Genomic DNA, 15,765 nt, shown 5'->3' on the forward strand with positions numbered 1-15,765 from the left:
ACATCCTGTGTGAGGCAGGCAGCTAGGGTGCGGGTCAGTGGGTGTGGACATCCTACCGACTCTACCTTCCCCTAGTTGCCACTGATAGGCTCTCAGCAAGGTTGGGGGCTAAAAGGATTGAGCAAAATAAGCAACTTAGAATTTAGGGTGTGTAATGGTAAAGGAACCTAATAAGTAAGTCATCTTAATGTTTGTGGGGGTCAAGATCTCAAAACCCAGATCAGGGGATCCTCTGCTTAGTAGCCAGGATGAAGTTTTCCTGTTGACCAAAGGCTGTTGCTTCTGTAGCTCAGCCTGAGTCACACATAATCCATTGCAAATGCCAGCAGGGAAGACAGTGCTCATGGAAGGGACTTGATGGGCCACCTCAACACCCCGGTCCTTGAACTGGGAAGTCTGGGATTTGCATGCATACCACCTTCAGCTCACAACCCTTTGGGGTGAAAGAGCCCACCTCTGAGACTAAGTACCCCCTTAAATTGTGTACCTGGGTGACTCACTTGCTCCTGGTCCCAGCCCTGAATGACAGCACTGTTTTTAAGTGGTATTTAAGGCCACAGAGTGGCTTGCTCTGTCCTTTCTCTTTACTGTTCACTGATGGACTCAGCACCTGTGATACTCAGGATCCCGGAGAGGCCTCATTTCCTTTACCATCCACATCCACAGGGCACACAATCTCACCACTTCTTTCTGCATGGTCTTGGTATCCCCCTCATCTTTGTAAATTCTATAGCCAAATATAGGACAGTTGACATCCTACGCAGCTCCTGAACTCACCTCCTGTGCATGCTGCCTCCATCTCCCACAATTCCCCACACTATGCCCTACCATTTGGCCCAATGGTCACCTTCCCTGAGTTATAGTATTATCAAGAAAGAAGAATGGGCTTTGGCTCTGGATCGAGTTTTTATTACCTGTGAGACCTTGGGCAATTTACCTGCCACCTCTGAACCTTAGTTTTTCCTTTAAAAAATTTGCGCTTTTATCAGCTCCAACCTCAATTCAATGCTCTGTGGTTTAAATAACCTTAGAGAGCATTTAACATAGCTTGAGCCCAGGCCCTCATATGCCCCCACTGCCATCACCTCTCACAGCCTTACACATTAAGACAGAGAAGTCTGCTCATCTTCAAGGACCAAGCCTACTTTCTTATTTCTCATACTGATTCTTGCGCCCTCCTCTCCAAACGTATCGACCATGGGACTTCCTCCCATCTCCTGTCTCAGCTCCCTCCTCTTTTGCTCATAGTGTTTGTCTCCAGTGAATACCTTCATTCAGTTCCAGGCTTCCCTTCTCCCACTCTCTCATCTTTTATTTGTAAATGTCTCTGAAAGCTATTTGGCTGAAAAATCTAATTTCTGACTATCCCATTCTCGCTGGCTAGGAGTTCCTGTATTCACTTCTAATCACCTTGTCAAGCCTGTGCCCCAGATATTACACAGAATGCAGCCCAGAGCCCATGTTTCTACCAGCATTTGTACATTGTGTATGGTAGAACATGCAACATATATTGTCTGTCTTGGATTCTAAGATTTGAGAAAGGGTATGGACTGAAACTCTTTTTCATCCACATGCAACGCAACAGGTTAATATACCAATTATGAGGTGTTAATTTCAATCCTAAGCAACAAGGGAAGCCCATCTCTTGTGATGTAGTAGAGCCAGTGATGAAAATTTCATGGAGTATACTTTGGTTAACATTGACTTAAAACAACGTTTCAAGTAAGGCAGGTTGGGGTTGTCACTCAGGGTTTTCTATGACAACTGGCTGATGAACCAGTAATGCTGAAATAACATTGTTTTGGTTATATAACTATATTTACAGGCTTCTTGGGGTGGCTCGGCTCTGATGTCAAGGAAGCACCGCAAGCTACTGTGTGGCATCCACAGGTAAATGTAGTTTCTCAGGTGCAGAGCCTTTTATTCAGGCCAGAGAATCTCTTTGCATGTTGCCCACTTAAATGACATTCTGAAAATAGACAAAGTAAAGTAAAGCAACAATTTTACTTAAAACAAAAACCAAAAAACAACTGTGGTCTCCCTAAACTACTCAAACAAGGAATCCTGATACTAATTCAGATACTAGTATTGAGCATATGTGCTGCTAATGACAGTACTCTTGCCACCAGTAAAAACTAATTGAGTCCCCTCCCTGCCCTGTCCTTTGCTTTGTTCCACATGACAGAGCTGACTCTGTGGCTTGGAACCCCCACAAGATGCTGATGGCTGGAATTCAGTGCTGCGCTCTTCTCGTAAAAGACAAATCTGTGAGTTTTCCTCTTATGGCCTTTGGGGCATTAAGGGAATATAATTTCCACATCTACAGAGGACTTATTTTTGCTTATATTTTGGTGCCTTGGGTCAGTTAGAGCTGAAGGTGTTTGGTAAATCTTGATGACAGGAAAAGACAAATAGGTTCAGGTTGAAAACAGAAAAACAATGTTTCTGCGCAGATAATTTTGTGGATTTGATTTAGGTATCTAATCTCATTAGTTCCAGCAAAATGGTCTCTCTTGCCTTCATTTGGATTATATTTTAAACCTCAGTTTTAAACATTGCCAAGATTTTTTTTTCTACTCGGTTAAGTCTAGGATTTAAGTCATCTTGAAACTTCTACTCGTTGAGAAAGTAGAACAGATGTGTGTCATACATTAAACTGAATGCTTAATATGCCTAGCTAGAACTTAACAGCCCGTTTATATGGGAAGATGTTAGTTCAGGACTGATCACTGAACACTGATTTATCAGAGGATTGCATGTCTCAAGTGGTTGGCATTTCCCTTTTCTTGGAGCACTGGGGAGAGGTGGAAGCTAGTGTGGCTCATGGAGGCAAGTGGGGGATCACTGAAGATTACTGAGGTTCTTTCCAGCAAGAGATATAAATGCCATGTTTTCTGAGGGTTAAATAAGGATCCTTGTGGGACGTAGCCCAGGCTGGGAAGTGCCACTTCATTCTTAGAAATGCCTCCTCAAGATCTGGGTGTAGCATGTGGGTGATCTTCCTCAGCCATCTGTTTACATTTTTTTCTTAGGGGACTCCCTTTGCCAATGCTAAAGTCAATTTCTCTTTTTAAGGAATTATGTTTCAAATGAAAACCATATTTAAAACTTGAAACCTAAGCCTGCATATGTGGATCATTACAACTCCTTCTAAAAAATGGTGATATTTGTATGTCAGTGCCCTTTGTGTTTTGAGATGATGAAACAGATTATCCATGAAAAACCATGAACCAATTCTGTATTGATAGAGACACTGTTGGGGATATTAAACTATTTCTTAATGTTTTCTTAGATTAGCTACTGATGACTATATTCAATGCCATTTAACTGTTTTGTATTTAAGTTTTTAAATTATAGAGTGACTGCATGTTATATCGGAGAAGTAGTTTAAGATTACCATATCATCTGTCAACCTGAGCATCCTCTACTTTCCCATAGTTACATATTTAGGACATGACAGAGTTGGAGTAAGCTCAAGTTTTCCTTTAATTTAGATATAAGAACAGAAATATGCCAAGCATCCTTTATGTGCCAGGAATTTTATATCCACTTTTCCCCTAATCAGCCAATCTGAATGACATCCTTTTCTGTTAGTGTGATGTTCTCAGGAGTGGAAATTTTAGACCAACAATCTTATGAGTACTCTTTTAAATAACTTTCTAGTTTTTGTACATTTTTCTTGTTGAATGATATTTGAGTGATTTAGCCATGAATTGATTTGCATTTATATACTTGAGGCAATTTAAAATTTTTCTGGATCATCTAACTCTATTACAGGGGTTAAAATTTTATTATTATTTTTTAAGTAATTCATTCCTGGATCTCAATAAAAACAACAATACTCAGATCTGCTCACATGAAAGGAATAAAGAGGTTAGTAAAATTGTATTCATTGTGCAACGAATTGAGTCCTTTCAAAAGTTGCCTTTTATTTTTGATGAAAGATTGTTTTCAAATTAACTGGAATGGAGAGCTGAACCATGACCTATGAGATAAGACAATCAGCTTAGAAAGTTTTGCGCTGGCAGTTTTCTGTCTCTTGTGTACCTATTTTCTTCTCTATTGTTCTCTTTCTTATTCATTCATTCATTCAGCCAACACTAACTGATTTCCTCTGTAGGCCATATGCTGAGCTGATTCTGTGTTTATAAGACAGATATGTTCCCCACAGTCAGAGTTTATAATCTCCCCAGAGGAGGCAATGAATAAAATGTATATATTTAATTCTTCAATTGCTGTTTTGATAAGTTCTTGAAAGAAGCCATCAGACACTGCTGATTATGTATAGTCTATAGCCATTCCCACCTCCTCCCTTTTTATCTCCCCATAATCATCTAACCAGTCTCCCTGACAGCTAAGAGTTGCTACACGACACAGATATGGCCAATGCAGGGGCCTGTAGGGGATGTAGGGGAAATGTGATGGGGGCTCCTGAGAAAGGTTTTACTTTTAGCTAGAGGTGGTTTATATGAGAGGAAACTGTCTTTCCCCCTTTTCTCTCTTGAATGCTCTGACAGCCACCTTGTACCCAGAGGACAATGGTCCTCGATTGGAAAGTGAACATGCATGGAATAGAGGATCAGAAGGAGGGAATCTTGGGCTTGGGTAATGATTTTGAAATGTTGCACTAATCCTGGCAGTGCCTATTTCCAAACATTTTGTGATACGAATGAAATGTCCTGACTGCTGGAACCACTTCTGTTGGGTAATCTGTTACTTGCAGCCAAATGTACTCCCATCTGATACAGAGAAGGGTATGGCACTCTGAGAATACACAGCAGAGAGACCTGACATGTTCCAGGTGGAGGAAACAGCCTGTACAAAGTCTTCAAGAAAGGAAGATCCTTCTATGTTTTAGAAATTGAAAGAAGTCCATTGTTGCCAAAGCACCGAGAATAATGCTGAGACTGGCATGAAATGAGACTGAAAGATTAGGCAGTGGGTAGAACATTCAGAGACCTCAGAGACCATCTAAATGATTTTAGACTTGATCTTAGGAACAAAAACTTTTAAAACCATGGAGTAATCTTACATTTTCATTTAAGACAATGAATTGGGCAAAAATGGATGCAAGGATAAGAAAAGGCTTGCAGGATCCAGGAAGAATTAATGGCAGGGGAGATGGAAAAAATGTGATGAAATTCAAGATATATGTTAGCTCTCAATTAAACAGGTCTGAATTACTAGTTATATATGGGAGATGAGGAATAAGCAGGTGTCACAGTTGACTTCCTGATTAGTGAAAACAGCAACTGAGTGAATGGTCTGGTTTAGGGAGATGGTGGTTGCTGAAGGAAGAGAGGATTTGAGGGTGAGATATTTTGATTTTAGCTGTGATTGTGCTACATTTGAGGTTCTTCTGAGGTATTCAAGTGCAGATGTCATGTAGGCAGTTGACATAGGACCCAAAGCTAGGGAAGAGGTGTAGGATGGAAGCATATGTTAGGGAATTGTTGACGTGTAGGTGTTCTTAGGTCATAGGAGTGGAATGGATTGCCTTGGGAGGAACTTTGCAGTGAGAAGAGAAGAGGGCTTAGAATGTGGCCCCCGAGAATTTCAGTGGCTAAAGAGTGTATAGAAGAGAAGTAACCCAGAGTGAAAGGTGGGCTGAAATGGCCCAGGAAATGGTAGGAAGATTAGGAAAGAGTGATACTAAGGAAACTGAAAGAAGAGTATTATGTGGAGTGTGAGCGACCGTCAACCCTATAATCAAAGCTTAAGTCACCTTCTTAAGGAAGAGCTCCCACATTCACCAAGATAAACCGACATCTTTATAGTATTCTTTCTTGTACCCTGTTCCCTTCCCCTAAAGGGCTCTCCACAATATGTAAGTAAGATTTCTCCTGTATTAATCTTCCCTCCTACTAGAATGTAAGCTGTGTAAGGATAGGGAGTACGTGATTATATTCACCACTGTATCCCAATGTCTAGCAAGAATTCATTGAACAAGGAAAAAACTTAAATTCACTGAAAAATTTGATGATTGAATACATTAAAAATCCTCAGAAATATCTGCCTGCATGTCAGCAATAGCTAGGAATTTCCAGTTTCTCCCCTGTCCCAAATTATTCCTTTTGAGAGCTCTGAGATAACAATGAAGAAAATTATAGTTGATTAGCTTTATTACTGAGGTTCTAACACAAGGCTGGAGCATGCCTCCAGCAGTAATTAATGAATAGTGATTTTAATTTGGACTTCTTCAACTAATGGGAGGGGATAATTCTAGTTAAAAGAAAGCAAATTACTTAGTGACTATACTTCTGTTAAGGGAAAAACTAATTCCCTAATTTGTGCCCTCAAAGCTCTGACATTCATGATGCTGTTTGCCTGATTGACTAGATTGTAGTGTTTGCATTTTTTAATTTCCTATAGTGGTAAAGAAGACTGCTTCAGAAAAAAAGCAGCAGAGCTGTTGCTGTTCAAGTTGTGCTATTACTTACCTTCTTTGCATCATAGGGATAAAAAGAAAGTCAGGGATTTAAAAAAAATCTGTAGTTATAAATAGGTTGACTTCAGATGTAAATGCTGGAGTTCTAAGGCTATTTTGCACCAAAGACCATTTTGACGCTTTGATCCAACATAAAATAAAATATATTCATATTCTAAGAATCAATCGCATAGATGGAGAAAAATCACAACAGTGGCTTTTTTATTTTTAGTGTTTATTAGAAGAACTTCTTAGTTTTAATAAACCTAACAGATAAAGGAGAACATGAAACATGCTAATCGGATGACTTTGAGCATATATTACTCCTCTACATTTCTATCTGCCATTGTTGTCTGATATTAATTCCCAAGGACTTCCTATTTAATGTAGCAGCTACAGAAAATTTAAGGGACATCTCTCTCTCTTTTTTTTTTCACTTTGAAAGACCATGTTGATACTATCGATGTTTTAAATTATGTCAATTTTTATGTTTATTTTAGAAGTAATTTATGTTCACCATGGTTAAGTCAGAAAATTCAGATTGAGGAAAAAGGAAGAAAAAGAGATAAAACATGTAATATAGCTGAAGATACCCTTTTATGTAGTCCCTTATGCATATATACATTTAAATGTATACATATGCACACATACATAGTCTAAAACAATTATAACATCTTTTGCATTGAGCATGCTTTCTATGTTTAACAAAATGGTGGGCATTGTTCCACGTCATCGTACATTATATACATTTTTAATAACTGCATAATATTCTATCATTTCGATAAAATTAACTTGACTACTCCCTTTTTACTGACCATTAAAATTGTTTTAATTTTCAGCTGTCACAGATTTGGCTCCCATCTTTGAGGCTAAATCTTTGGGCATGTCCTTCATTCTTCCCTTAGAATAAATACCTAGAAGTAGAAAGGCCATAATCATCTTTCATGATGCTTTTTTATACTTGTTTCCTAATTTTCTTTCCAAAAAACTGCTTACTTTCTCACTAGCAGTGTGTGTGTGTGTGTGTGTGTGTGTTAATCACAAAGGTTTTTAGCTTTGTTGATTAAATAGGAAGGACATTTGTACACCCACACTTATAGACACACATGTAAATATTTTCCTTCTCATTTCTTCTATTGACACACCTCCTTCTCAAGGATCTTCTTTGGATAGAGGTATTGACATGCAATTCTGGTTGAACTAGTTTTCAAATGTGAGGCCTGGGACATAAGCTTGAAATTCCTTTCCTTTCCCTCCATCTTCACTCAAGAAGAGGCTCAGAATATAGTCCCAGTTTTTCATAGAGAGAAAGAGTAGGAGGGAAAGAAGAGGAGGAAATTCATTCAGTACACACTTGTTGAAGATACACTATGGGCCCAGCATTGTGATGCAAAGAGAAAAAAGGGAGAGGGAACTAATATTGGCCCCACTGGAAGCCCCCAGAGGAAGGCAGAGAATTTTTGCTGGAGTCCTGCACCTGAGAAATGTGTTCTCTCTCAGCCCCATTGAAATTTCTGTTCTCATCAATAATTGATATTGCAAATGACAACTATTATGTGCCATTTTAAAAAATTGTGCAAGAAAAGAAAGAAAGAAGAGGAAATAAACTTATCAGAGAAACTAGAACAAAGTGTATCTATTTTTGTGAGGGTTTCTTTCCCAGCTCTAGGTTTGCTTCATGGTGGTCCTATGAAGTGCCATTAGTGGGTCTGAAAACACTGAACAATCTAATCATCAAGGAAATTTTTTCTCTGATGGCAGAGAACACTTATACTTCCCCTTTAGATAGACAATATAAATTTCTTTGGGATGACAGACAGCCTCCTAGCTAATGTAACAGAAAAAAGGGAAGGTAGGAGTTTAAGACTGATTAGAGAAAAGAAGCATTTGACTTGTAGGAGAGACATCAATCTCCTGTGCTTCATGCTGCCAAAATTATCCTCTGTATCTTAGATGTTCTTGAGCTGAGAAAATTCTTGGATGTTTTTAACACAGTGGAGGATTGCATAAAACTGGCAGGGCTCATCAAGTTAGTGGTTGGTTAGTAGCCCTTTTCTTCTTTAAATTCTGTTTATTTTTTTAAGTTGTATGAAACAAAAGTTAATTTTCTTTTCAGGAGACTTTTGGGAATGGGTGCACATGCACGATATACATATGCATTGTATTAAAAAACACTCACGTGGTGTTGCCAGCTGGAACAAACACCTTATCATGTCTGCTTTCCTTCTCTATGGGGTGATGTGATATAACAATTGATGTTAGAACTGCATGTGTTCATATTCCATTATGCTTTTCTCCACTAAATAAAGCAATAGAATTGGGTCTTAGGGTATATTTGTTGTAACTGTAGTTAATTTTAACAAGGGGGTTCACTTTGTTTTAGATCTGTGCTTCATACAGCTGAGTATATTAATTCCTTTGCAACCTGTGGCTCCAAGGGATGTTATTGCATAATCATGATTGTATTACCTGATTTCAATAATTTGTCATCCTCTTGTCATAAATGGGCACAAGTCCCAGCATAGGACCTACTCCCTGGTTCTTGGCATCATCTATCTATAGTAGGCTGGGAGGATGGAAGGGGTCTTATCATTGCTACAGTCCCACTACTTAGTATGAAGCCTGACACTCAGTGCTCAATAAAAATGTTTCCTGAAGTGAACTTACTTGGTGTCTTCTCCAACACCATCAAATGGTAATGTGTTACCTACAGTATGAAGTAGTGTGTCCTGTATCACTGCAACCTTTCAAATCTCTAAGAGTGTCCCTTCTTCTTAGGACATAGGAATTTTTTGTGACAGGGTGTAGAAATACGGTTGGATATATCCATTTCCCCTCACATTCCATTTCATGTTGGCACTTAAAAAAAAAGTTGTTACTCTAAAACTGTGCCAACATTTGGCCTTTTATCTACATGCCTCAGAGACCAATAATAAATCAGTGACTCATGCTTTCCTTTTTCAGCAACCGTATTCTCTTTCCCCTAAGACGTTATTTTTGTTTTAGTGTCTAATGATGCTGCTCTTTATTGGAGACTGGACAAGCGGAAGAGATACTTGCTTTTCTAAGGTTCCCTAGGTCCTCTCTTGACTCTTTCTAATGAATAGAAGGACATTCGCCATCTGCCAGCTTGCTGGTCATGGCTGTTTGTAATGTGGGATCCAGCTTCTTGGCCAACAGTTTCCCCATTTCATCCTTGAGTTCCTTCAGACCTCTGGGTGACTGCCACCTGGTCTTACTCATTAAGCTGCATTTATTTAATCAGGTTGGCTTAGGTGAACTGGGGTGTTGCCTACTTTGGATTTAATATTGTCTGCTTATTTCTGGAGCAGAAATAAGCTCCTTAAGAGTGTGGGAATCTCTCTGATATCTTTCCAGGTAAAGAATTCATTCTTCGTGGCAGCCATCCCATTTTGGTAGGGCACCCCAACCTCTGCTTCTCTGCTGATCGCCATGGAAGACTTCAGAAATAACCCTAACAGAAAAAAATAGGAAATTCTGCCTTTGTGTCCTTTTTTCATCTCTGATGTGACAAAAACTAGCAGTCGAAAACTATGCCAAAAAGAGGATTCTATTTACAGGTTGAAGTTTTTCAATTCTACCTTGTAACACAACTGATTAGGGTCCCATAATATAGGAACAGCATATAAGTTAAAACTCTAAGAAAAAATGAGGAACATAAGAGGAAGGACATAAAAGGAAACCTAGAATTAAGCTAATGGAAAAGTTCATGACATTATTATCATGATACACCTGCCTCAGTGGGTAAGCAAAAACTTGGTTTTAGCATTTTTAAAGGATTCTAAGCATCTGCTTTTTTTTCCTTTGCCTTTTATTTTACAATTAACTCACTGCAAACAAGACTCTTTCTTCTACTTCTACTCTTTGGTATAATGCTCGAGACCCTTTTGACTTCTCGGAATAAATCATCCCCTTTGTTTTCCTTTGCACAATTCTAGTTGTCATATCTGTTGTTTTACAACAACAGGTTTTATAAAAACCTACCTCACACCCCTAATTAGGCTTTTCTAGCTTTGTTGTTTCAAAACAAAGCCATTTCAGGGAGTTAATTTTTTTTCTGGGTTTTTCTTACATGGCAATTCAACGTGTCAATACAAGTATATTGAATAAGAGAAGTAGTCTAATTTTGTAGAAACTCAAAGATGATAATATAGATTTATTTTATATAGACTTTTATTATACTTAAACCCTAATGTGTACAGAAATTGTTTACTGACATGTCATAAAGAAATTAATTGTGGACTGAGTAGAAAAACAGAAACTCTAAAATAGTTGCCATATTTTTTATATTGAAGGTTCATATAACTCATACATGTGAGCGCATGTGTAAATACGTTCACACAGCAAACAAGGCTGTCTTTAGGTCATTATGATACTGATGGAAAATCATAAGGCAGGGAGTTCTGTTAATTGCAAAAGGAACAGAATACCTTCTCTGGGAGCTCATGCTGAGAGCTGTTTAGGAGTTTGGAAGATGTTGGTTTTCTTGTCAATTAGCTAGTATGAAATATAGGAAAAATATTTGTAAAATGCATAAAATGTAAGTGAACAGTTAATTTATTATTATGAAAAGGTTAATCAGGCAATCCCCAAACAGATTAAAACAAAGAACCTAACCAGAAACACAGAAATCCCCCAGGCACTCCTTCCTGCTATTGACTTTCTTGCTTTTCTTTTTAGTTACACATTATTTGGTTTGGCTTTGTTGTTGTTCCTCAAAATTATCTTATTCCTGTAAGGTTTATCCAGATTGTAACACAATCTAATGATTATTCAATTTCACCATTTTATACTATTCTATATGAATATATCATGATTTGCTTACACATTTTACTTATGGTGGGCATTTGAGTTATTCTAATTTTTGGCTTTTACAAAAATTTGCTGTATGTATATATTTTTGTGCATGCATCTTCATGGCTCACTATATCTCTAAGGTTCCATCTGGTACAATTTTCCTTTTTCTTGAAGTCCAAACTTAGGAATTTCTTAACAGATCAAAAAGAATATTCTGTTAGACATTGATTCTTTGAAAATATCTTTATTTCACTTTTGCTGGGGATAGAATTCTGTCAGAAATTTCTTTCAGCACTTTAATTTTTTTTCCCCTTTTGGTGTTGTCTGTTAAAAATATTAACTGTCATTCCTTTGATGGTAAAATGACATTTTTCTGTGGCTTCTTTTAAGATTTTCCAGCTTTCTTTAATTCTTCTGTTTATCTATGATGTTGTAAATATGGATTGGCTTCCTGAATCTGTGGATTTATATATTTCATAAGTTTTAAAAACTATCCATTATTGACTCTACCTCTTTCTTTCTTTCTTTCTTTCTTTTTGCATTTCAATTTAAATATGTTAGGCCTTGTCACTGTTTCTTCTGTTTCTTACTCAGTTTTGTATGTTTCATAATTTTGTCTTTCCATATGCCTTATTATGGATAATTTTTTATGACCTATCTTGAAATTCACTAATTCTCTCTTCAGCTCTGTCTAATCTGATGACAAAGCCATCCCTTGAATACTTATTTTTCCAGTTTTACAATTTTTAATGGAGTCTTTTTCATATATATACCATCTCTAGGTTCTTTTGGAAATTTTTGAAATTTTTGAGGTCAGCTTCTGTCTCCATGTGCGTTGTAAACATAGATTTACAATTGCCTCTGTTAACTTTAATATCTAAATTCCTTAGGGTCCTATACCTATTGATTCTTACATCTGTGACTCTTGCTCTCAAATTATCTAGAAAAGTGCCTTATAATTTTTGATGGTTTACTGAATATTTTATATGAAAAATTACCTTAGGAATAATTTGAACCCTTAGGTGAAGTTTTCTTTCTTCGTAACACATTTTATTTTCATTCTTCTGGACATCTAGGGGAATTAGCAGTCCAGGACCAAGGCTTAATGTTTTTTGTGGAGACCTGTCAGTCTTAAACGAGAGAAAGGACTATTTTACTGAAGTGACACTAAAGACCTTTTAACTCTGTTTCTGGAAGTCCTTAGAATGCCTCCTGGTGCGTAGTGAGGGTGATGTGATAGACCTCACACACACAGTGGCCACAGTCCTGTTGCCTTACCTCTCACTGTTCTGGCTCTTGTCTTAGCTGCCTCAGCTGCTGTTTAGGGCTGTCAGTGGTGATAAGCACTTGTTAATTTATTTATCCTTGCATTCAACCTGCAAATATGTGCAGCCTTCTGTGTATTAGATGAATAAGACATGATTTTTCAAGAAATAAAATATAATACACTTTACTTATATAATAGGGTAAAAAACAGGAGCTTTCGGAAAGTAGGTCGGTAAGAGGACAACTCTGCTAAAGTGGCCCATCTAAAAAAGTTAGTTGCAACAGAGTATTAGTTGCAACTTAGAATATCAGTTGTTAGTATTTTCTTTCCCTTTTAAAAGCATTTATGGTCGCAGTAGCATAGAGTTAAGCATAATGAAGAACATAAAAATTGTTTGAACCCCATCATCCAATTTAAAATTTTCTTGACAGATGAATAAAATGTATTGTTATATCTGTACTGATAGATACAGATGCATACATTTGCTTCTGTAACCAGCACCTTCCTTTCTTCACCTACTTCTGTTACATCCTTCTGATGTAAGAAACAGAGGCACTTGGGCTTGTAGAATCTAAAGAATATTGATTCATTTGATGATGGCCACCATTATCAGGGAAGCAGTTAATTCAGCACCTTGAGTCCAACTCAGAAGTGTGCATATATAAGTTCCATATGTGTTTTAAGAAGCTTTTCTTCCATTGCAAAATATGTAATGCCTCTTCTCTCCATCCCATTCTTATAATCATAACTGCTCAGGTGATGAGTGACTTCGTTAGAAAGACAGGAAGCTACATTGCTGATGCTGCTGTCTTCTTCAGTTGGGAGATACTGGTCTTTGGGAAGCTCATTCAGCCCTCTGTTCTTCTTATAGCCTGTCGACAACTCTTCTGTTGTCACACAGTACCTATTCAGCTATAGCAGGAAAGTTTTCAAGTGAAACCAGACTTTCATAAGAGCAAGTTATTCCATTAGATACACCAGATGAGACCCAGTATTGCACAAAGCCCGGACAGCAACTGGAAATCAGAAATAGTTTAAATTGAAATACATGCTTTCAAACAAAAGGAATTTTAGGATTCTAACTGCAGAAACTGGAGGAAAAGCCAGAATGCTAATTACGTTTCAGTAAGGGCAAAGCAAGGATCTGACTTAATATCCCATTTCTGGAGTGGCTTGATCTGTGGATCAAATTGCTGTTGATTGTGTTGCCAAGTCTACATACACTGCTGTAATTATTACAGCTGCAAAACATGTTTCACTTTGTAAGACAGGTCCTCATTCATTATCTTTAACAAAATGATTTATTCTCATCTGTTAATTCTCCCAAACGGATTTTGGAACCCTTTTATGTTAAGATAAAAACCTTCCACTGATATTTTGCTTAGAATTGTATTGAACCAATGAATTAATTTGAGACGATTTACTTTTTTTGCATTTTTTCAGCCTTCCCATGAGGAACATGGCATATCTCTTCATTTATTCATACCATTTTTATTCCATACAGAGGTTCTTTTTAATATTTTAAATTATTTCATATACAAGAGCAGACATGAACTCCTATGTACCCACCACATACCTTCAATAAGGACCACTTCATGGCTAATTTATCTACCCCTTCTTACTCTTCCCTGTATATATTTTTTAAAATTACCAATATTACATCGCTTACCTGTAAATGTCTCAGCTTCATAGAATTTTGATGATTTTTCTGAGAGAGAACCTGACAATGCTTTGCTATTCAGTTTATTTATACATCTTTATATTTGTTAACATCATTATGTATAGACTGTTTAAAAAAAAATCTAACTGCAAATGCTGTTATTTAAGAAAAGCTTAAAAATTTACTTATACTTAACTACTTTACCAGATTCCTTATTAGTTCTGAGAGGTTTAAAGTTATTTTCTTGTATTTTCTAAATATACAGGCCTACCCTATTTTATTGTGCTTCACAGATACTGCATTTTTTATACATTGACGGTTTAGGGTAACCCTGTGTCAAGCAAGTTATTGGCCCCATTTTTCCAACAGCACTTGCTCACTCTGTGTCTCTGTGTACTATTTCAGTAATTCTCACAATATTTCAAATTTTTCATTATTATTATAGTTTTTATGGTCATCTTTGATCCGTGATCTTTGATGTTACTATTACAATTGTTTTGGGGTGCCACACACCATACTCATATAAGACAGCAAACTTAACGCATAAAATCTGTGTATGTTCTGACCGCTCTACTAACTGGCTGCTGCCTTCCCCTCCCCTCCCCTCGGGCCTTCCTATTGCCTGAGACACAGCAACATTGAAATTAGCCCGATTAACAACCCTGCGATGGCCTCTAAATGTTTAAGTGGGCGGATATGTCACACATCTCTCGCTTTAAATCAAAAGCTAGAAATGATTAAGCCGAGGTAGGAAGGCATGTCAGCAGCCGAGACAGGCCCAGAGCTCGGCCTCTTGTGCCATACAGTCGGCCAAACTGTGAATGCAAAGGAAGAGCTCTTGAAGGAGAGTAAAAGTGCTCCTCCAGGGAACACATGGATGGTAAGAAACTGAACAGCTGTATCGGAGCTGATACGGAGAAAGTTTTAATGGTTTGGATAGAAGACTAAAATAGCCACAACATTCCCTTAAGCCAAAGCCTAGCACATAGCAAGGCCCTCACTCTCTTCCAATCCCATGAAGGCTAAGAGAGGGGAGGAAGCTGCAGAAGAAAAGTTGGAAGCTAGCAAAGGTTGGTTCAGGAGTTTAAGGAAAGGAGCCACCTCCGTAGCATACAAGTGCAGGTAAAGCAGCAGGTGCTGACGGAGAAGCCGCAGCGAGTTACCCAGGAGATCTAGCTGAGATCGTTAATGAGGGTGGCTGCACTAAAGAACAGATTTTCAATGTAGATGAAATGGCCTTTTATTGGAAGAAGATGCCACCTAGGACTTCCATAGCTAGAGAGAAGTCAATGCCTACCTTCAAAGCACCATAGGACAGGCTGAATTTTGCTATGGGCTAATGCAGCTGGTGACTTACATTTGGAGCCAATGCACATGTACCATTCTGAAACCCCCAGGGCCCTTCAGAATGATGCTAAATGTGCTCTTTACATGGAATAAGAAAGCCTGGATGACAGCACATCTGTTTACAACATGGTTTACTGAATATTTTAAGCCCACTGTTGAGACCTAGTGCCCAGAAAAGATTCTTTTCAATATGTTACTCCTCTGGGGGTATAACTCAGGGGAAGAGCATTTGACTGAAAAATGTTA

The 15,765-nt window shown here is 37.9% G+C and overlaps 1 protein-coding gene across 4 annotated transcripts in view; it reads left to right on the forward strand.

Annotated features, from left to right (window-relative positions):
- The window catches only part of GADL1 (glutamate decarboxylase like 1), a 158,384-nt gene that overhangs the window by 56,447 nt on the left and 86,172 nt on the right, over window positions 1–15,765 (forward strand). For all 4 annotated transcript variants that reach the window (XM_036886156.2, XM_036886157.2, XM_057491713.1 and 1 more), the window contains 2 exons: window positions 1,826–1,890; window positions 2,186–2,267. In XM_036886156.2, coding sequence (XP_036742051.1) covers window positions 1,826–1,890; window positions 2,186–2,267 — 147 coding nt within the window. The remainder of the gene's footprint in view (window positions 1–1,825; window positions 1,891–2,185; window positions 2,268–15,765) is intronic.

The sequence above is a fragment of the Manis pentadactyla genome, chromosome 14 (assembly GCF_030020395.1).
Source record: "Manis pentadactyla isolate mManPen7 chromosome 14, mManPen7.hap1, whole genome shotgun sequence".
Taxonomy (NCBI): domain Eukaryota; kingdom Metazoa; phylum Chordata; class Mammalia; order Pholidota; family Manidae; genus Manis; species Manis pentadactyla.